The sequence below is a fragment of the Pleurodeles waltl genome, chromosome 1_2 (assembly GCF_031143425.1).
Source record: "Pleurodeles waltl isolate 20211129_DDA chromosome 1_2, aPleWal1.hap1.20221129, whole genome shotgun sequence".
Classification (NCBI taxonomy): domain Eukaryota; kingdom Metazoa; phylum Chordata; class Amphibia; order Caudata; family Salamandridae; genus Pleurodeles; species Pleurodeles waltl.
The window spans coordinates 957,370,176-957,393,920 of NC_090437.1; the positions used below are offsets into that span (position 1 = coordinate 957,370,176).

Here is a 23,745-nt window from a genome sequence, read left to right on the forward strand (position 1 = left end):
GTCCAGAAAACATCCTTTTGTGATATGAGGACCCATCCAAGAGGGAGACCCTTAACTAGTCTAGGGAGGGGGATTGGTCACCTACCAGGGTGACCACCTACTAGGAGGGGGCACCTTGGATTGAAGTTTGTAGTATCGAGTGGCCACCTGGAGGAGCTCTGGGCACCACCCCTAGGGTGGTGATGGACAGGGGAGTGATCACTCCCCTTTCCTTTGCCCACTTTCGCTCCAGGGCAGGGACCAGGAATCACTGGACTGGTGCAAAGCAGTTTATGCAAGGAGGGCACCGAATGTGCCCTTCAAAGCAAAGCATACCGGTGGCTATGGGAGGCTACCTCTCCCAAATCATGAAACATCTATTTCCAAGGGAGTTAGTGGTTACCTCCCTCTACCACAAGAAATCTTTTGTCCTCTGCCTGAGCTGGTCAAGCACCAGGAGGGCAGAAACCTGTCTGAGCAGTGGCACAGCGCAGGCTGCCTGGAAAACCCGTGAAGACTAGTAGGAGCAATGCTGGGGATCCTCTAAGGATTCTATAGAGTGCATGGTATCATATACCACAATACTGTTGCGAGTATTGGTTGTGATTCGACATGTTTGATACCAAACATGCCCAGGTTCGAAATTACCATTTTGTAGCTGGACACCCTGTGTCCAATACACGGGTAAAGATGGCTTCCCAGCACTTACGAAGTCCAGTATAATGGAGCTGGAGTTTGTAGGGTCACCCCTTCATGCAGGGGTGCCCTCACACACAGGTAGCTGCACCCTGCTCGCTGGGCTAGGACAGCCTACCATAGGGGTGACTTTGTGACCTGGTATAGTGACCTGTAGTTAAAGGGTGCATGCACCTTTTTATGTAGGCTGCAATGGCAGGCCATCAGACATACTTTGAATGGGTTCCTATGGGTGGCATAATACATGCTGCAGCTCATGGCAAACCCCTAGTGCCCCAATACCCTGGGTACCATATACTAGGGATTTATAAGGGGGCACCAGTATGCCAACTGTGGGGTGTGCAAAGTCCTAAGCAACCAAATTTAGAAGGAGAAAACAATCACTGGGGTCCTGGTTAGCAGGATCCCGGTGGAATCAGTCAGAACACACTGATATCAGGCAAAAGGTAGGGGGGGGGGGGGGGGGGAAAAGGGGGTGACCATGCCAAAAAGAGGGTATTTTCCTGCCCTCAGGAGCAGAGGCTGATGCTGCCGGCGCAGAGCCCAAGGGGGGCTCCCCCTCAGACTCTACTAGGCTAAAGGCAGCAACGCTCCTCCCGAGTCACATCATCTGAGCGATGTGGTGAAGTCAAAGAAAGTTTGTGGTTCTTGGACTCCTTCCTGTGAACCGAACGTCCTGACAATTTGGTGTGGGATGAGGATGAGTGGTGATGGCTCAGCGAGCGGTCTTGTGACATTCCACTCGAATGAGACCGGGATCAACACTGAAACAAGCACCGGGCAGCTATGAGCTTTATGGACCGAACCCTCAAAGCCTTCGGGTTCATGGCCCAGCACTCAGAACATAACTTTGGTTCATGGTTGTGCTCCAGCTACCACAAGCACACGAGGTACAGATCCATCATGACATTATGCGGTGACAGGAGTCACATGGCTTGAATCCAGTTAGGCAGGAAGACCTTGATGAACCAAGGAGGTCAAAAACATTGACAAAAAGGGTTGCTCTTCAGCAGATCTGCGCGTATGCAGGTGCGGAAAGAAAAGAACAGTCAGCGCGCCAGGGGTGGCACCTAGATACAACCGCACCATCATGACAAACATGACAACCACGATACCAACGACAGACATTGAGTCAACCAATGCCAGTTGGTGGCCTGCAAGCGTACTGCTCGAAGAAAAATCTCCAGATCCAGTCTGACGCCTGGGGAAAATTCTAAAGTAAGGAATATGCAACTAGAAGTCTGTATCAGAAAGCCGGATCTTGTTCCTAAGCAAGAATTTAAACATAAGCATACATTTTTGTCCAACCTGCCACAGAGGCTGTTAAATTGCTTCAACTGTGATGTCACAATTGTTTGAACTGTTCTGACAAAGATTTTGGAAAGAGTCTGCCCGATAAGGAGGCTTGACGGGGGTTAACGAAATCGTAAACACACTATGTGCATATGCTTTTTCAAAAACAAGGACATGCACGTGCAGCATGTGTTTCTGCCAAAATGGAGGGTTAAATTAGTCCAAGCATGCAGTCACAGTACCTTGAAAAATGTCTCAATTTTGGGCGGGTAAAACTTGTATCCTTCCTTCACACCAGGATTTCTCTTCAGGAAAGAGCCAGTCGCAATTCTTCTGCACACCCATTCAATTGGGATCATTTCACATTGTGCCGCAATGAATGCAGTGTCACTGTACTGACGCACAAAGGCACTCTTGATTCCTACAAAGAAAACAAACTCTTACTTTGGATGCATGTAATTTATTAACATGAGAAGACTAAGATCACCTAACCGGTGTTCATATACTTATTTTAGTATCTAGTTTGCAGGTTTACAGAAGTAACAGCTAAACGTCAGGCATTCAGACTGGGGGAACAGACCTAAATGGACGAAGAGACTGCTGGTCAGAAATTAGAAGGAGATGCATGCAACTTAACAAAGCCTCCAACACATTATGTATTCAGACAGACTAGATGGTAAGTAGCCAACTAACCAAATCATAAAATTTGGTTACGGTAGAAATAAGGCAAATTATTAAACTACCACAATACGTGTCCATTATCATGATAGTCCACTGGTGGTTATTTGGGGCGAGGCACAGCACTTACATACCCGGCCTGGAAATACACATGCAGATTATCTTAAACAGCCAATAGTAGTGGTAAGAGGGATTGGTACATCAGTTATAATTTATTGCAACATTTCTTTAAAGAATCAAAGTAAGCGAATCTGCTTTCAATAGATACGGCGTGCTTGCTATAGGTCTGCTACTCTAAGTGCTACTGGGAAGAGTTCACCTTCGCACTAAAACTGTGCCTTCCGTCTAAGTACTGCCTCATTTCCTGAAAAGGCTGTAAAATGCATTCAGACACAACATCATGAAGCAAACCCAGTGCCAAAAAACAGTGGCCCACAGTAGAATCTGCAGAAACCTAGATTCACTTCAGGATTTGTATTGAAGGCCAATTTGAATAAGGCATGGACACAGCTGCCTGGTAAGCAAGCTTATTTGACGTACACAAAGCAGGTGCCTGAAACAAACACAAAAAAAAAAAAAAAAAAAAAAAAAAAAAAAAAAACACACCACACTTATTCTCACAGAAGTCTTAACTGTAGGAGAAGGTGAGTGCTTTAGCGTGTTCCTGTGGGCTTGGCAAAAATGTTGTCTCCTGAGAGTCAATCATGGACTGTTTTTTTAATGTATCTATTTATTTACAAATTGGTCAATGCAAGTAGTTTCTGTGCGGGGCAAGCAATCGTCAGTATGTGTGTTCAGAGTACCCCAGGAGCGCGAGCAGCACACTGCATAAATTAAAAGACAACACATTCATGCCGTTTCATATTTTCAGGTCGAGCATAGCAGCGCACAAGCACTGCTTTTCCGACATGTTTGTATGTATCTGGGCTTTTAACCACACCCAGTTCATGTTCATCACTATCACTTGTTCATGGGCTTGCCTTTCAAAAATCTTTTGTTTTTGTTGGTAACTGCTTTACGTTTGTCCCTCTCTAGGGCGATTTTGTTACCGCCTTGGCCATCGACAAGGTTACATGGATAATTGCACTTTTGCCGATAACTGACTGCAAGCAGACTTTTTCCTTTCGTCTCTCTTCGCGCTCACGGTAGCACTTTGAATCGGCTCGCTTATGTCAACTGTTTTACTTTTTATTTTCAGTTTGTGTGGCAAGAAAAGTCCAGTTAGGAATTTACAACGCTAATAGCTCTACCATAAGCAAATGTGAGGCCAATTGCATTGCAAATGCTTGTTTTACACAGTGACTAAAATCTGCCAGTTCTGGGGCAACACAAAACTAATAATCATCAATTGAACTTAATCAATGTGAATCATTACAATTTGTCACTTATTTATGCAACAGGTCCCAAATATCTCTGGGACGGGCTGTACAGGGCAACATGGAGGCATACACAGTATTTTTATGTTTGATCCTTACATTATCAGGTAAATGGTGCTTTTCCTGTGCTTAACCGCTTCTGTGCCGGGGACGTAACGGTTACGTCCACCGCCACAGTGCTCATGTGCCGAGGATGTGGCTAGCGCTCCCTCTCTGGGCTCCCCCCCCCACCCCCTCAAGGCATGGATGGAAGGGGAAGCCCTTCCCAGCCCCCCCCACCCCCCCTCCCTAACTCCAGTGCAGGAGTGACCCCCAGGAGGCCCTCTCCCTTGCCCAGGTGGTGGCTACCCAGAGGAGCCCCCCCCCCCCCCCCCCCCCCTTGCCTGCATCACTGAAGAGACCCCTTGGTCTCCCATTGATTCCAATTGAAAACCTGACGTGTGTTTGCACACTGCACCCAGCCGCCCCCGTGCTGCTGAGGGTGTACTTTCTGTGCTAACTTGTGTCCCCCCCGGTGCCCTACAAAACCCCCCTGGTCTGCCCTCCGAAGACGCGGGTACTTACCTGCTGGCAGACTGGAACCGGGGCACCCCCTTCTCCATTGAAGCCTATGTGTTTTGGGCACCACTTTGAACTCTGCACCTGACCGGCCCTGAGCTGCTGGTGAGGTACCTTTGGGGTTGCTCTGAATCCCCAACGGTGGGCTACCTTGGACCCAAACTTGAACCGCGTAGGTGGTTTACTTACCTGCAAGAACTAACAACTACTTACCTCCCCTCGGAACTGTGAAAATTGCACTAAGTGACTAGTTTTAAAATAGCTATATGTGTTTTATTTGAAAAGTATATAGGCTATTGTGATTATTCAAAGTTCCTAAAGTACTTACCTGCAATACCTTTCATGCAAAGTATTACATGTAGAATTTGAACCTGTGGTTCTTAAAATAAACTAAGAAAATATATTTTTCTATACAAAAACCTATTGGCCTTGAATTGTCAGAGTGTGTGTTCCTCATTTATTGCCTGTGTGTATGTACAACAAATGCTTAACACTACTTCTTTGATAAGCCTACTGCTCGACCACACTACCACAAAAATAGAGCATTAGTGTGATCTCTTTTTGCCACTATCCTACCTCTAAGGGGAACCCTTGGACTCTGTGCATACTATTCCTTACTTTGAAATAGTGCATACAGAGCCAACTTCCTACATTATACATATATACACATATATACACATATAATGTCACTTACCCAGTGTACATCTGTTCGTGGCATGAGACGCTGCAGATTCACATGCTTTGCACATCCCGCCATCTAGTGTTTGGCTCGGAGTGTTACAAGTTGTTTTTCTTCGAAGAAGTCTGAGTCACGAGATCGAGGGACTCCTCCCCCTTCGGCTCCATTGCGCATGGGCGCCGACTCCATCTTAGATTGTTTTCCCCGCAGAGGGTGAGGTAGGAGTTGTGTATTACAGTAATAGTGCCCATGCAATGGAGTAAACATGTATGTACATAATGTAGTTTAAGGTGATATATTTACAAATTTACAAATGTTCAAGATCAACTTTGAAACGGCTACAGGCTCCCGGGGAGGCGGGTGGACGCATGTGAATCTGCAGCGTCTCATGCCACGAACAGATGTACACTGGGTAAGTGACATTTTCCGTTCGATGGCATGTGTAGCTGCAGATACACATGCTTTGCATAGACTAGTAAGCAGTTATCTCCCCAAAAGCGGTGGTTCAGCCTGTAGGAGTTGAAGTTGTTTGAAACAAAGTTCATAGTACAGCCTGGCCTACTGTGGCGTGTTGTGCTGTTAACACATCCACGCAATAGTGCTTGGTAAACGTATGAGGCGTAGACCATGTGGCTGCCTTACATATCTCAGTCATTGGAATGTTTCCTAGAAAGGCCATAGTAGCACCCATCTTTCTAGCTGAGTGTGCCTTTGGTGTAATAGGCAGTTGTCTCTTTGCTTTGAGATAACAGGTTTGAATGCATTTAACTATCCATCTAGCAATGCCTTGTTTGGAAATTGGATTTTCTGAATGAGGTTTTTGGAAAGCAACAAATAATTGTTTTGTTTTCCAAATTTCTTGGTTCTGTCAATGTAGTACATTAACGCTCTTTTGATGTCTAATGTATGTAGTGCTCTCTCAGCTACAGAATCTGGTTGTGGGAAGAACACTGGTAGTTCTACTGTTTGATTCAAGTGGAACGGTGATATGACTTTTGGATTTGTCTGTAGAACTACGTTATGCTTGTGTATTTGAATAAATGGTTCTTGTATGGTAAATGCTTGGATTTCACTTACTCTTCTTAGAGATGTGATGGCAATTAGGAATGCAACTTTCCATGTTAAATATTGCATTTCACATGAGTGCATGGGCTCAAAAGGTGGCCCCATGAGTCGTGTTTAGACAATGTTGAGGTTCCATGAAGGAACTGGTGGTGTTCTGAGTGGTATAATTCTTTTTAGGCCTTCCATAAAGGCTTTTATGACTGGTATCCTAAATAGTGAAGTTGAGCGGGTAATTTGCAGGTAAGCTGAAATTGCGGTAAGATGTATCTTAATGAAAGAAAAAGCTAGTTTTGACTTTTGCAAATGTGGCAAGTAGCTTACGATGTCTTTAGCAGATGCGTGTAAAGGTTGAATTTGATTATTATGGCAATAATAAACAAACCTTTTCCACTTATTGGCATAACAATGTCTAGTGGTTGGTTTTCTAGCTTGTTTGATGGCTTCCATACATTCTTGTGTAAGGTCTAAGTGTCCAAACTCAGACTTCAGGAGCCAAATTACTAGATTCAGTGATGCTGGATTGGGGTGTCTGATCTGTTGATTGTGTTGAGTTAACAGATCTGGTCAGTTTGGTAGTTTGATATGAGGCACTACTGAGAGGTCTAGTAGTGTTGTGTACCAAGGTTGTCTTGCCCAAGTTGGTGCTATGAGTATGAGTTTGAGTTTGTTTTGACTCAACTTGTTTACTAGATATGAAAGGAGTGGGAGAGGGGGAAAAGCGTATGCAAATATCCCTGACCAATTCATCCATAACGCATTGCCCAGAGACTGATCTTATGGGTACCTGGATGCGAAGTTTCGGCATTTTGCGTTTTCTTTTGTTGCAAACAGGTCTATTTGTGGTGTTCCCCAATTTTGGAAGTAAGTGTGTAGTACTTGTGGGTGAATCTCCCATTCGTGGATCTGTTGGTGATCCCGAGAGAGATTCTGCTAACAGATTCTGAATCCCTGGGATGAACTGTGCTATTAGGCGAATGTGGTTGTGTATCGCCCAATGCCATATTTTCTGTGTTAGGAGACACAACTGTGTTGAGTGTGTCCCTCCCTGTTTGTTTAGGTAATACATCGTTGTCATGTTGTCTGTTTTGACAAGAATGTGTTTGTGGCTTATTATTGGTTGAAATGCTTTTAACGCTAGAAATACTGCTAATAGTTCTAAGTGTTTTATGTGAAACTGTTTTTGCTGAGAGTCCCATTGTCCATGAATGCTGTGTTGATTGAGGTGTGCTCCCCACCCTATCATGGAGGCATCTGTTATTACGTATTGAGGCACTGGGTCTTGAAAAGGCCACCCTTGGTTTAAATTTATATTGTTCCACCATTGAAGCGAGGTGTATGTTTGGCGGTCTATCAACACTAGAACTAGAAGTTGACCCTGTGCCTGTGACCATTGTGATGCTAGGCACTGTTGTAAGGGCCACATGTGCAATCTTGCGTTTGGGACAATGGCTATGCACGAGGACATCATGCCTAGGAGTTTCATTACTATTTTGACTTGTATTCTTTGGTTTGGATACATGACCTGTATTACATTGTGAAATGCTTGTACTCTTTGTGGACTTAGAGTGGCAATCGCTCTTGTTGTGTCGATTGTTGCCCCTAAGTATTGCTGTGTCTGACACGGCTGAAGGTGTGACTTTGTGTAGTTGATTGAGAAACCAGTTTGTGTAGGGTTTCTATGACGTACTTTGTGTGTAGTGAACACGGTTCTAGTGTGTTGGTTTTGATTAACCAATCGTCTAGGTACGGGAACACATGTATTTGCTGCCTTCTGATATGCGCAGCTACTACTGCCAGGCATTTTGTAAAAACTCTTGGCGCAGTTGTTATTCCGAATGGCAACACCTTGAATTGGTAATGTACCCCTTGGAATACAAATCTTAGGTACTCTGTGTGAAGGATGCATTGGTATATGGAAATATGCATCCTTTAGGTCTAGTGTGGTCATGTAGTCTTGTTGTTTGAGCAGTGGGATTACGTCTTGTAATGTCACCATGTGAAAGTGGTCTGATTTGATGTAGGTATTTAATGTTCTGAGATCTAATATAGGTCTCAGTGTTTTGTCCTTTTTGGGTATGAGAAAGTACAGAGAGTAAACTCCTGTTCCTTTCTGTTGAATTGGTACCAATTCTATCGCTCCTTTTTGTAGTAATGCCTGGACCTCTAGTCCTAGAAGATCCATGTGTTGTTTTGACATATTGTGTGTTTTTGGTGGGACGTTTGGAGGCAATCTGAGAAATTCTATGCAATAACCATGCTGGATAATTGCCAGTACCCAAGTGTCTGTTGTTATCTCCTCCCAATGTTTGTAAAAATTGCTTAGTCTCCCCCCCCACCCCAACAGCCACCCCCCACAGGTGTTGTGTTGGGGATTTGTGACTTGGAAGTCACTGCTTGTTTTGAGGAGTTTTGGGGCTTTGGAACTTCCCTCTATTCTTTTGCAATTGTCCCCCTCTATATCGCCCCCGAAAACTTCCCGCTGATATTGGCTTTGATAAGTGGGCCTTGTTTGTGAGGTTGTGGGTTCTGTAGCTTGACCTCGAAACCCCCCTCTAAACTGTGTTTTGCGAAATGTGCCTCTGCTCTGTGGGGAGTAGAGTGCACCCATGGCTTTGGCCGTATCAGTGTCTTTAAGTTTTTCTATAGCAGTGTCCACCTCCAGCCCAAACAACTGCTGTCCATTAAAAGGCATATTCAGCACAGCTTGTTGTATTTCCGTCTTGAATCCGGACGTACGCAACCATGCTCGTCTCCTTATTGTTACTGCAGTATTTACTGTTCTTGCAGCTGTATCTGCTGCATCCATTGCTGACCGTATCTGATTATTTGAGATACTTTGTCCTTCCTCCACCACTTGTTGTGCCCTTTTTTGGAACTCTTTAGGTAAGTGTTCTATGAAATGCTGCATTTCGTCCTAATGAGCCCTTATCATATCTTGCCAGAAGCGCTTGTGAGTTGGCAATACGCCATTGGTTTGCTGCCTGTGCTGCAACCCTTTTCCCTGCAGCGTCGAATTTGCGACCCTCCCTGTCTGGAGGTGGTGCGTCTCCCGAGGTGTGAGAGTTTGCTCTCTTGCGAGCTGCCCCTACTACCAGTAATAGTGTTAATTGCTGCGTGATATACACAGGGTCTATAGACTGTGGCTTGTACTTTTTCTCCACCCTTGGAGTTATAGCCCTGCCCTTCACAGGCTCCTGAAACACCTGTTTGGAGTGTTTTAGCATTCCAGGTAGCATAGGTAAGCTCTGGTATTGGCTATGAGTGGAGGTAGTATTAAACAGAAAGTCATCCTCAATCGGTTCTGCAAGCAAGGTGACATTATGAAAAGCCGCTGCTCTTGAGACCACCTGCGTGTAGGATGTACTGTCCTCAGGTGGCGACGGTCTCGCTGGGTAACAGTCTGGGCTGTTATCGGATACTGGCGCATCATAAAGGTCCCATGCGTCGGGATCATCTTGACTCATTGCAGTAGGAGTTGGGGATTGCATCAGTGGTGGAGTGACTACTGGTGATGTGTGCATTGATGGTGGTGGAGATGGTGGCGGAGTTGTTTGTCTTGCCACCTTTGCCTGTGGCTGCTTGTCCTTTTCTTGAAAGGCAAGTCTTCTTTTCATTTCAATTGGGGGGGGGGGGGGGGGGGAAAGAGTGCTGATCTTCCCTGTGTCCTTTTGAATGTGGAGCCTCCTAGCCTCCAGAGTGTAGTCTGGCTCCATTGATTTAAGTTCTTGTCCGAACATATGTCCTTGCATTTGGGAGGACAATCCCTGTTCCTCTGTGTAGGAACCTGATTTCGGTTCAGAGGCTGGATGTTTCGGAATGGAAACCTTTTCGGTAGCCTTTTTCGGCTCCGACAACACTTTCTTTATTTTTGGCGTTGTGTTCTCTCGGTGCGGACCTATTTCGGTGCCACTGTCTTGGTGCCGAACTTGCTCGGAGCCGCTGTCTCGGGCCCGAGATTGCTGTGTGCCGGTATCTCGACTGGAGTCGGATGACTTCGACACAAGCGTGCCCTTTTTTGGTGCCGATCATCGGTCACCTATTTTTTGGGTTAAGCCATGGCCTGTTGGCGGTGGCGTCCCCTGGGCTTTTGTGGTCTTCTCGTGAGTTTTATGTTTCGATGTCTTACTCATGGTTTTAGGCGTTTCTTGGGGATCGAGCTCGTCCGAGTCAGACTCCTGGATGGAGAAGGTTTCTTCTTCCTCCTCCAAATGCCTTTGTCCTGTCGGCGCCGACGTCATTTGCAGTCTTCTCGCTCTTCGGTCTCTTAATGTCCTCCTCGACCGAAACGCTCGACAGGCTTCACAAGTATCTTCTCTGTGTTCTGGAGACAAACACAAGTTACAGACCAGGTGCTGATCTGTATACGGATACTTGTTGTGACATTTTGGGCAGAAGCGGAATGGGGTCCGTTCCATCAGCCTTGAAGAGATACGTGGCCGGGCCGACCAGGCCCCAACGGGGGAATAAAAAAAAAAACCAAAGGGCCACCGGAGCTCTTCAAAAGTCAGTGTCGATTTGTTGTAACTAACCCGATACCGAACGAAAACAATACCGTCGATTTTTCCGATATTCTAACTAACTTTCCGAACCGAAACACAGAGCGAAAAGGAACACGTCCAAACCCGATGGCGGAAAAAAAACAATCTAAGATGGAGTCGACGCCCATGCGCAATGGAGCCGAAAGGGGAGGAGTCCCTTGATCTCATGACTCTAAAAGACTTCTTTGAGGAAAAACAACTTGTAACACTCCGAGCCCAACACTAGATGGCGGGATGTGCAAAGCATATATATATATATTTAGTGGGCGGGAGAGAGCTGAAAGAGTGTTACCCCCTTCAAGGGGTGGGGGCATAACCAGGCCCATACTGGTATGTAGCCACTATATATATATATATATATATATATATATATATATATATATATATATATAGTTGAAGGGGGTAACACTCTTTCAGCTCTCCCCCGCCCACTAAAAGCGAGCAAGAAGACATTTGATTATTTTGGGTTTTGGTTTTACATTTGGGCCATGACAGCTTGGCTAACTCTCAAAATCGTCCCACTTGGAATGGTGAGGGCTGCACTTTATGGACTTTGGGACGCTGCTATGTAGAAAAACACACAAGACCTAGACACATCTGAAAACTAAACAGCTGGGTGATTCCAGGGTGGTCTGTTTCAGATGCACCCCGCACCATTTTTGTACCCACAATGCACTGCAAACCTCCAGCTTTGCCAGAAATCACACATTTTCCCCATGTTTTTGTGATGGAATCTTCCGGAATCTGCAGGAATCCACAAACTTCCTACCACCCAGTATTGTCTCATCTATACTGATAAAAATTCTGCAGCACTTGTCAGCCTAAAAATGTTTTTTTTTTTTTTTTGCAGACTGCCTTTTTGGACCCCTTTTGGTTTCCCCTCAATAGCGACATGTTTTTGGCTCTTCCCTTTCCCTTTATTGCCCCTTGTCTTTCTCTACATTTTGTCCTTCCAAATGTAAGACAGTGTGCAAAAAAAGACGTCTATTTGAGAAATGCACTGTAATTCACATGCTAGTATGGTCACCCCAGAATTCAAAGATGTGCAAATAACCACTGCTTCTCAACCCCTTATCTTGTGGACATTTTGGAAATACAAAGGTTTTCTTGATACTTATTTTGCACTTTTTATATTTCAGCAAATTAATTGTTGTATAGCTGGTATAGAATGAAAACCCATTGAAAGGTGCAGCTCATTTATTGGCTCTGGGTACCTAGGGTTCTTGATGAACCTACAAGCCCTATATATCCCTGCAACCAGAAGAGTCCAGCTGACGTAACAGTATATTGCTTTAAAAAAATCTGACATCGCAGGAAAAAGAGTAAAACGTGGAAAAAAATGGCTGTTTTTTTCACCTCAATTGTACCTTCTGTAGGAAACACTTGTAGGATCTAAACAAATGACCCCTTGCTGAATTCAGAATTGTGTTTACTTTTCAGAAATGTTTAGGTTTCTGGGATCCAACATTGGTTTCACACCCATTTTAGTCCCCAACTGGAAGGCGGCTAAAAGCACACAAATTTTTTTTTAGTAAAAATGGGGTATGTCCCAGTAAAATGTCAAAATTGTGTTGAAAAAAATTGGGTTTTCTAATTCAAGTCTGCCTGTTCCTGAAAGCTGGGAAGATGGTGATTTTAGCACAGTAAACCATTTGTTGATACCATTTTCAGGGGAAAAAAAGCCACGAGCCGCCTTCTACAGTCCTTTTTTCCCCCCATTTTTCTTTTTAAAAATCGAAATTTTCACTGTATTTTGGCTAATTTCTTGGTCTCCTTCAGGGGAACCCACAAGGTCTGGGTACCTCTAGAATCCCTAGGATGTTGGAAAAAAAGGACACAAATTTGGCGTGGGTAGCTTATGTGAACAAAAGGTTATCAGGGCCTAAGCGCGAACTACCCCAAATAGCCAAAAAAAGGCTCGGTACAGGAGGGGAAAAGGCCTGCCAGCGAAGGGGTTAAAAATAAATCTGTTTTAATTTTTCTTTCCTTACTCATTTCCATCGTCACTTATTCGCACACTCTTTACTTCTCGTAAATCCCTTCCTTGTATGGGTTAATTGAACTTGCTCTATCAAGTTAATTTTTCTCTCATGTCCATGTCTAATTATCAAGTACTCTGATCGTATTGCAGCAAATAAAATATTAATGATGGCAATTAACACCTTCCTGCTCCTCTGTTCTTCAGACAAATGGTAAAAATGTGAAAACTTTCTACTTAGGACATGAGAGACATACAGTGGGGCGCTCCGTGCTCAATTATGGTAAGCCACTCTGGCCCTCATTCTGACCTTGGCGGGCGGCGGAGGCCGCCCGCCAAAGTCCCGCCGTCAGGTTACCGTTCCGCGGTCGAAAGACCGCGGCGGTAATTCTGACATTCCCGCTGGGCTGGCGGGCGGCCGCCTTCAGGCCGCCCGCCAGCCCAGCGGGAAAGAGGCTTCCACGATGAAGCCGGCTCGGAATCGAGCCGGCGGAGTGGAAGCTGTGCGACGGGTGCAGTTGCACCCGTCGCGTATTTCACTGTCTGCGCAGCAGACAGTGAAATACATTTAGGGGCCCTCTTACGGGGGCCCCTGCAGTGCCCATGCCAGTGGCATGGGCACTGCAGGGGCCCCCAGGGGCCCCGCGACCCCCCCCTACCGCCATCCGGTTCCCGGCGGTCGGACCGCCGGGATCTGGATGGCGGTAGGGGGGGGTCGGAATCCCCTCGGCGGCGCAGCAAGCTGCGCCGCCTTGGAGGATTCAATGGGGCGGCGGGACACTGGCGGGAGACCGCCAGTGCTGCCGGTCCGACCGCGGCTTTACCGCCGCGGTCGGAATCCCCATTGGAGCACCGCCGGCCTGTCGGCGGTGCTCCCGCGGTCCTCCGCCCTGGCGGTCTTTGACCGCCAGGGTCAGAATGACCGCCTCTGTCTTTTGTCTTAAGATGCTAAGAAAGAACCGGGTTAATAAACGATTTTTTTGTCTGATCTGGGCATATTCTTGCTCTACATGGTAACAGGGAAGACACTTGTTAAGAAATTATTATATGCCTACTATTTGCTATCGGGGCTTTGGTTACAGCTAACTGACGTATGAACAAGCAGCTATTGTAGTTCAAGAAGTTTAATCTCCTGCAGGATACTTTGGAGCATTTACATGTTCCTTTCTCAACAAAAATGACATTGTACATAATTTAGTTTGGCTTTGTTTGTGGGATTGTTTATTTGATCACCTCTAACCACGGATTTTTACCAGTTTTTTTAAGCAATACGGGTACGGTGTTCATGCTGTAGAGTGCACAGTTATAGGGCATTTTTTTATCTCGAGGAAAGCATGAGAGCACCTCAGTAGGTTTCCATTAAAGGCATTCACAGTGTTTAGCACAGTTAAAGTTGTCAAGCTTGAAGGCTTGTTTAGGCACCATACGTTCCAAGCTTCTTTTGAGCATAGAAGCAGTCGGAATGAAACAAACCTGGTGATCTCGGGGCTCCATCAACATCTGTGTAAATGTTCATAACGGGTCTGTGAACATGTACTTGCTGAAACATTACCATATGCCGCACATACTAGGTATCTACCAGCTGTACTGCCTACAATTTACACACAGACGTACATTTTCTAGGTTAATGTATGCACTAAAAGCAGGCAGTTTCTCAAAACACAGCTCACGATCTAGTCTCTGATCCTTCCTATAGGCATGATTTTCAGGCATCACTATGTCCTACTAAGAATAGCTAAGTGGTGTGTGTGGTGTTTTCTGGAGGACATGGATTCCGGATTAAACTGTCTGCAAAGTGATTTTTTGGCACAGTCCTGGTACATGAGCCTTCAGAGAGTTAAGTCCTATCCAGCTCTCAGTGAAGGAGAACAGTATCATGAAGGTGCTCCTTGCCCTGGGATGACACTGCTGAGAATTCAGATGTGAACCTGATGGTCACTGCGTCACAATACGGAGTGAACACGAAGCTAAGGCCATATGATAGGAGCTATGCTCTGAAAATGGGAGTGGAAGTACGTCTTATCGGACTAGGCACCTTTCAGATGTCCACAAGGAAGTATTAAGTAGCTTAGCATGGCCAACACAGGAGGACATCCACTACCAAGTGTTTAGAGGCAAGGGGTGTATTTTATACTGTTTGATACCAAAGGTTGTAGTATAATTCAGCAAACAGCAATTTATTTCATTGTGGTTTATTCAGCTGCTGTAAATGCATGCCAACACCTCCATCTGCCTGTCTTCCACCCTCGTAAGCTCCAACTGCCCCACACTCCAATCCTTGGCATTCTATCCCATTCCATTCTTTTAACTACAAACATTCCACTAAAGGTAAGTCGATGCATAGACGAATCTTCCCATTGGCTTTACGTACTGCCACCAAAGGTGAGATCCAATCAGAAGCATCCACCTCCTCAATTACACCCCTACGTAGAAGGGACTCTAATTCTCTATTCACTTCGTCTCTTATCACCCACGGAATATTACGCGATTTGTGGACTTTTGGTTCCGCATTTTCCTTCAAAACAATTCTATGCGTAAAATTCTTAAGGGCACCAATATTTTCAGAAAAAAGGTCTGGAAATTTGTTCCTCAAAGTAACACTATAATTTTTATAGTCCCCCACTACCTTAACCTGTTCCACACCATTGGGATCCAAGACAATATTCAGGGCCCTTTGATCCAACCAACCCAATACAGCTGGTCCTTCGGCAACAAATAATTTGCCCACGGTTCTCCTGCCCTTTAATTAAAAAAAAAAACACTTCTCTAAAACCAATCATAGGAACGGATTCACCTGTAAAACTCTCCGGAGAGACATCTGTGGGATTTAATGTAGAGCCAAGAACCTTTTGAAATTTATTCTTCCACATATTCTTGTTTATAATTGTGTACGGGGAACCAGAGTCTGCTACAATCAGAACACGCACTCCCCCCCAAGAGAATTTCACAAACAGGTTTGTTCCTAGATTACATACTTAAGTGTGATATACAATAATTTTCTGTTTGATTTACTTCCACACAATCTTCTACATCAATATCACTGTTAATACCCAAGACACACTCATGGGCCTTTGAATCAACACTAGAATCAGAATTGCATTCCGAATCAGATTTACTAATAACCGCTGCAACTTTTTTGCCTTTCCTACACACCTTAGCAAAATGGCCCTTAATACCACACTTAAAACACTGTTGGTCTCGCGCAGGACATTTCTTGTAAAATGCTAAATGCTCCTTACTCCCACAAAGAAAACATTTTTGTTCAATATTCTTTGTTTCAACTTGCTTCCTATGTGTTTCTTCCTTATTCTTTTTTAATTTAACCTTGCTAACTACTTCGTTCTGTACCTCTATTTTTTCACAATAAATGGCCTTCGCACACATTCGAAATTTCAGCTTTTTTGACTAGAGCCACAACTTCCTCCAACTGTGACTCTCCATGTACCCACAATCTCTCTTGAATGTGAGGATTTTTTACATGCATAATGATATGATCCCTGATCAATTTGTTATGCAACCCACCAAACCTACAGTTAAATGCCAATTTTCTTTTAGTTCCGAAACATTTTTCAATGGATTTTGTCTTCTGTTTCCTACTGAAAAAAATTGTATCTGTCAATAGCAATACAGACCGATGTTGAATAATATCTATCGAGCTCTTTTAAAGCATGAGAAAAAACATTCAAGTCCCCATCTTGTTGAACTTTTTTTCTATTGAGCTATACACCTTAAGACCCATAGGACCCAAACAGTGTAACAAAATCTTCTTTTTACAGTTTGAGTCAAATCTTCATCAATAGTATCTAAATAATTCAAAAAGTATTCTTTCCACTCCAGCCATTTGACATGTTGATCTCCAGAGGAAGTCAGAAAAGGTTGGGGAGGAGTAAGAATAAATGACTGAGCAGCACTTTTTTTTTTTTTTTGAAGAAAGAAAAAAAAAAAACCACTACGAAAGAAGTCTCCCAAAGAACAAAAAGTACATCCAATATGGCCGCTGAAAAGACACCTCCAGAGTTCTAGTGTCCACGAGGAAGTAGAATTTAGTACAGGCCCTAATCACATCACCGAGACCACAGCGTGTGTGAAGGACCAAGCGTGTGAAGTGCACGAAGGTAAAGCTTGACACTTTAGTTTCTTCCTTAGCGAATTCTGCCAGGGCTTTGTTGTGGACTCTAGCGCTTGTAGAAAACCTCGCGCCCCTCTTATTGCCTGGGCGCGAGTGTTATATGAGCGCGTGTGCAGCGGTGCGCACGGTGAGAGCCACGCGCTTCTCTTGCGGAAAACCTCATGCCCTTCTGTTGCTTGGGCGCGAGTGTTACTTGAGCACGTGTGCAGCGGTACGCGCTCCACTTCACAGCCTCGCGCTTCCCTACACACAGCCTCGCACCACTGAACGGGCGCACGAGAGCGACGGTCAATGCCTCGCGGCATTAATAAAAATACAGCACAGTGCTGGTCCACTAATTTGTCCCAAAAAAAAAAAAAAAAAAAAAAAAAACCACACCACACACACAGGGTGCCGCGCAGCGGTAAGAACGACACTGTGGATGGGCGTCCAAAAGCAGGATAGCCCGGTTACTGAAAGCGGGAGGTGTTGGCGCGCTACTCACTCTGTGTGGCCGAAAAGAAGAAGAATCAGCGAGGGTTTCAGTCTTCAAATGTAGTTGAAACCTTCATCGCCAAAATTCTTGTAGTACAATTCAGCAAACAGCAATGTATTTCATTGTAGTTTATTCAGCTGTAAATGCACGCCAACACCTCTGTCTGCCTGTCTTCCACCCTCGTAAGCTCCAACTGCCCCACACTCCAATTCTTCACATTCTATCCCATTCCATTCTTTTAACTACAAACATTCCACTAAACTCTACATTCTGAGTAAGAACAACATTACATAACAGTCCACAAGGAAGTAGCTTAGCATGGCCAACACAGGAGGAACATCCACTACCAAGTGTTTAGAGGTGAGGGGTGTATTTTATACTGGGATACCAAAGCACTAGGAGTACAGCAAAATCCACTCTTTTCCAGTTTGTTGAAAACCACTCTTTGGAGGCATTTCATCACTTAGAATCAGTTTTAAATGAAAACCGGAAACCTTAGTTTAAGTTGGGGAAGAAGTATACATCATAAGTCAAGAGACAGGATGTGCTTCAGAATTGTCCCAACAACCTGCTTGCTAGCATCTCCAACTCAATTAACTTAAATTTAGGTGTTGTTGCATACATTTCTGTGACAATTGTTTCCATCTCTAATCTGGTTTGTAAAAGCAACTTCCATAGGCTTTGTCAGCTATGATAGTTTGAGTTACTCACATCGACTTTTACAATTCTCACACCAAAGAAATAAATAAATAGTAAGACTGTTTTTATATTCACAGCTAATTGGAATGTTTGACCTACTGGGAAGCAAGCCCTTAACTACTGGTGCCATAAGGGCAGAACGTCAGCGCCACAGTTAATTAAGATGCCAATGCTGGAGAGCTGTTGCTTCAAGTACAATCAAACATTACGCTAGTTGTTTGAACGAGAAAAATAAACAAATCCAGACAGTCTTCAGTACCTTGCGTATTCAGCAGAACCTTGTACATACTGGTCTTCTTTCAAGCGCCCTTCATTCAGTCTTCCCATACAAAAAAAATTGCATACTACAACTATCAATATAAATGGAATATGTTTTCCACTGCTGTACATCATAAGGATATTGCAATGGTATTAAAATTAGAATCTGTAGTGAAGTAAACACGCCAAAAAAACTATAAAACAACAAAAAAAAAAAAGAAGATTTTTTTCCAAAAGATATTGGAATTTGTTCAATACACGTCAGATTAAAAAAAGAAAGCTGCAGCTAGTGTATAAAGATGCATAAAGATTCTACCTTTTCCTAAAGCATGGACAAACGTGAACATACATATATATATATATATTTTCTGGTCATCTACATAAAGACTAGAAGGAAAGCCATATTTTGTTTTTGAAACAGTAGCTTTAATTATGCTCTATGGTCTACATTTTCCCTTGGCTGATGGCTCTGGCAGTAGACATTGTCATGTCAGAACGCAACAGTAATAAAATTATTACAGATTAGCATCCAAGTAACTTCATTACAGGCAACAGATACATCACAAGTCACCTTTAATGAGGAAATTAGAGACAGGCTTTCATATAGGGGTTGCAGACTCCCATGTGTTATATGAAGGATTTAACAAGACTGTTTCCTCATACTGAGGAACATAGCCACAGTACGTAAATAATGGAAACTCTCCCGGTGTGTGCTGCAAGTAGGAACATACTACAAAACACAGCAGCTGATTTCAGGAGACGTTTTCCATTCTTGACCTCTCTATCCCCTATAGCAAGGCTAGAAGAAAGTGAATTAATTCGGCTGGATGGTAGTCTACCACAGGTAATCAAGACACTAACCTATTGGAAAAAGGCACATTTCAGCAACGTAAACCCCAGCTCAACCCCTGGTAGCTATGGCGCATATCACTTAGAACTACCATATCGGTTCGAAAAAAATAAACAAATATCCTACCCCAATCTATAAAAAAGAGAAAAAATAATATGCGAATAACACTAAAATGAAAGGGGGGTGGGGGAAAGGATATCAATACAGTGAATTGAGTTATGTATTTTAAAGATTTAGGAGAAAAAGGACCCAAAAAAAAAAAAAAAACACAATAAATCTGTCAATTTCTAATACAGGCCCAAAGTCCTACTTTAGCAAGGGACAAAAAACAAAAAAAACAAAACACACCACACACCACACAACAAAAAAAAAAAAATCCGACAACTACAAAGTCTGGTAGGACAAAAAGCAGGTTCTTCAGCAACCAGACAGAGGAAAAACAAGGGAAGAACTATGCTGTGGTCCCGTTTGATCCTTTTCAAGGGCGCATTACTTTTACATGTGCTTCAGACAGATTTGTCACATAGGATTTTGACCCTGGCGTGCCAACAGAAGATTAAGACCCCACTCTGAAGGTCCAGCTGAGCTCTGATAAATCCTCTTTGCCTTTTAAGGTTAGCTTGTCAATCAGAGTGTCCTGTTAAGCTCATGAGAGGAAGTACACAACTTAAGGGCAAACACTTGACTGATAGCTGCTGGAGAGCCAACATAGCCTCCAGGAGTTTCAGGTAGGGAAAAGGAAATTTTCTAAAAGTGACTTTTACTAAATAGTTATTAAAATGTAACTTCAACCACGCTTTTCACTATTTATTAATAGCCTAATTCAATGCTGATTTTTTTTTTTTTTTAGCTGGACCCAAACTAGAGACGGTAGAATATTTGTCTGTACTCTAGTTCTCAGTGAAAATATATTTTGCAGGCTTGGCACAGCAGAGACATAGTATCATGAAATTTCTATATGCCTCATTTTTTAAGACCATCCACCCTACTTTGTGGGCTACAAGGCCCACAATAGGGAGTTTTACTAACATTTGAAATTAAGATTTATCCTTATCAAAGGGGATTATATTGACAGATCAGGCTACAGATTTATACTGCAGTATTCATACTGCAATGCGAGGCCTGAAGCCATGTTTTTCCCCTATCACACTAGAGGATGGAACAATATGTGCTGCAGTCCACAGGTGGCATTTAAATTGTCAATGCCATGAAAGCATTTCCTACTCCATGTACTAGTGTCTTATAAGAGATAAAAAGACAAACCGGAATTAGCCAAATTCAATATGTTTTAGGGGTGAGGGACAATGCTCCGGGCAGCAGTGCCCAGAGTCTAAAAATCAGAAACAATCAGCAAAATAAACAAATTTATTTTTTTTGTTTTAAAAAGGGCAATGTAAAAATAAATTTTTTTAAAAAGAAAAAAAATGTGTGTGTCTGGGGGGGGGGGGGTTTAAAAGGTAGGGCACAGTCCCACAAGGTTGCCTCTAGCTAAAATGACCAGAAGCAACAGTCATTCACTTGGCAGTTCATGGTTTTCAGTGGAAAGGATATAGAAAAAAGTTCCAATCTCACTTCCTACAGCCAAGTCCAGTCATTGTGGGGGTGGTGAACCACCTGTACAGTTTTAGGCCTGCCCTACAGCTCTACCTCCGACAATACTGGCACTCTGTCAAGGTCAGCTCCAGCAACTAACTTGGTCCGTAAGCAACAACTCAACTGCAGACCCCACCTGGGATAGCGCTAACACTAGCCTACCCACAGAAACCTCCCAGCAAGTGAATAGGGCCATCATGGCCAACAAGGTCATGTGGCTGATTCTATCTTCTAAATCAGGATTCTGTCCCCCATATGAGGGCTATCCCCCCCCCCCACCCACTGACATCAGTGTCAGGAACCAGGTCCTTAGCCTAGCAGTTTACTGACAGGTGGATGGTCAATGTGGTGCGTTGAGCAGGCCTACCTTCCAACGATTGGGCAGGCATGGAGTTGTCACTTGCTCCTTAGGTCCGATAAGTGTCTCAGGTCTCAGAGTTGGATACACCCTCAATCAACTCATTTTTGCCATTTCAGGGTCTGCACTGAGACTGAGCAGACTTATAGGGTGGACATATTCTAAATACTCTGTGGCTTGTAGGAGTTTGTCTGGCCCATGTCATCGGTTTCCTGTCACAGTAACAGTGCAAGCAGCACCTCCAGGCACAAAGTGGACCTACCAGTGGCAGTCTTGGGGTCCTCATGTCAGATCAGATAACCCCTGGCCCTCTAGTATCCCCGCTGTGTATGGCTTCCACCTCCTACCCCTTACTCTTAGTCAGGGCCTTTGCATCCTATACTTCGGGGCAGCTCCCCCAGATACCTGTGTTTTTGGAACACTCCTTTTACTTTGCTCATTGTGAGATCTCACTGCAATTGAGGTAGTCCATAGCCCTGATGGAGCAGACAATTAACCTTCTCTGGGCACTTACCCAGTCTTATTCTTCAGTTCATGGCCAAAGGGTGGTCGGAGTCCAGCCCATGGACATTCAAGATCCTGTAAACATCTAACATATACTGCTCTGGAACAAAAACAGCCTTTCCATCACCATGGTCTGGCTGGCAAAGGTATCCTACAGAACAGTGCTAGGGACCCCAATATCTGTGACCCCTCTAGAAGAGAACTCTACTACATTTTGAAGATCACCAGCTTCCCTCCCTGGGGAGTGCCTACTAGTGCCAAGCCTCCGTTTGTGGCAAGAGGAATCTCCCTTTGATGATCTGGCTACAGGCAGTCAAACCACCTACCCCTCTCAAATGGTTTATATTTCCCCCCCATGTCCCCACTTCAATGCTTTTTAGGAGTGGGTTGAGACAATCTCCCCTTTTCAGAAATTTGGGGCCCCTAAGGAGTTTTTTTAGAGACTAATTGCTTCCCTGCCTTTCCTTGTTGTGGGACTGCGTTCCCCCCCCCTCCCTTTCTTGGGATTACTCCCCTGGGACGTTTTAGACATACTACTGTGCACTCATACATCGGCTGGCTTACCAAATTGCTTGTGGTCAGCCAGCTTGTAATCCACAGGATGCTGGTTAAACTTTGAATAACAATCCTGCATGATATGTTCTTTAATTAGCTGTTCCCCTGAGCCCCTCCAGTGCTTTGAATACAATAGCTACAAAACAAACTACCCGTTTCAAGTGCCTGTGTGTGTCCCAGAGCTTCTTCCTGTACTCCTCAAGTGTGAAACCAAAGTTATGTACTATGGCACTCTTCATATGGTTTTAAGAGCCCGCTACCTCATTCCATAGAGTTAGGAGTGTATCCTTCCCCAGTGCAGCTACCAAACCATAGCAATGGTCCCGGTGCTGCTGGGCCACCTTACGCATCCTTGATGTACCCTTCCTAGGCTTTATCAGTCATCCCTCGTCACAAAGCTAGGTACACCTTTTGTCAAGTGAGGGATGTATTGCTCCTCTGTAGACACCTCATTGTCACTGCCACCATCTTCATGGTACCAAAAAGGTCCCAACTTTGTTCCCTTCTCTTACTATGCTAGATTCGCTTCTAGCACCACTCTTTTCATCTCTAGTGCACGAACTGCTTAATTCTCCTCCAGAGCCAGGGAAATCAGATGTGATAATCAGCTGTTGCTCCGAATCACTCATCTTTCCTGTATTCTAACTGCAGTTATTGAGCTTCCTGCTTGGATGGGGTCATGCTTCGACAGGACATACTGCTTCCAGCCATGGACAGAGGTGATGCTGCTGTTCCTTGGAAGGCACATCCTTTGCACTGGCTCTTTATCTATTTTTTTCTCAGAGAAGCTCTGTGCTTGGCAGACCTCCTTTCAAGCCTGATAGCTTCTTGCAGTCCTTTCTGACATCCAGGCCTATCCTCCGATTCCTTTCATTTCACAACCTTTATCTTCACCACAATATGATTAGCCAGATGTAACCCATGTTAAAAAAAAAGACAAGGTTCAAAAGTTGGAGTCATAATTTTGGAAAAATTAAAAATGACCCAATTAAAAAAAATAAAAAAATTAAAAAAATACATTGTTTATAATGAAATTCAGTGATTTTTTTTTTTTTTTTTTAATTTAAAAAAGTGAGCTGAACTGGATCCCACCGATTAACACCAATTTATGAACGTTTTTTTGGGGTGGATGATAGTCCACCACAAGTAAAAGTCACTGACCTGTATATAATTTAAAAAAAAAAAAAAAAGGGTACTGAAGATATGAACTTTTAGGACTCATTAAGACTGCCTCTTAAAACCTTTTGTTTTCAACCACTGGGATGAAAGACTGCAGATTAAGTTAGCATTGGTTGACCTCATTGACACGTTTTTGCTTTCTTATCGGTCAGATGCAGTAGGCTTCCTTCCTCTTAGTGGGTTTGTCCTTCCCTTGAAGCTTAGACTTTTTTTTTTTTGCCCTTCCATCACTTTTTAGGTGCTACCTTTCTTTGTGTAAGCCCTCTATGCGAGTACGTCTGTCTTATGTCCTTGGTTTCTACCAC

The 23,745-nt window shown here is 44.0% G+C and overlaps 1 protein-coding gene across 1 annotated transcript in view; it reads right to left on the reverse strand.

Annotated features, from left to right (window-relative positions):
* PAICS (phosphoribosylaminoimidazole carboxylase and phosphoribosylaminoimidazolesuccinocarboxamide synthase) overlaps positions 1–23,745 on the reverse strand; it is a 408,935-nt gene that overhangs the window by 76,288 nt on the left and 308,902 nt on the right. Inside the window, exon 15 of the mRNA XM_069205847.1 lies at positions 2,211–2,389. Within this exon, the coding sequence (XP_069061948.1) occupies positions 2,211–2,389 (179 nt within the window). The remainder of the gene's footprint in view (positions 1–2,210; positions 2,390–23,745) is intronic.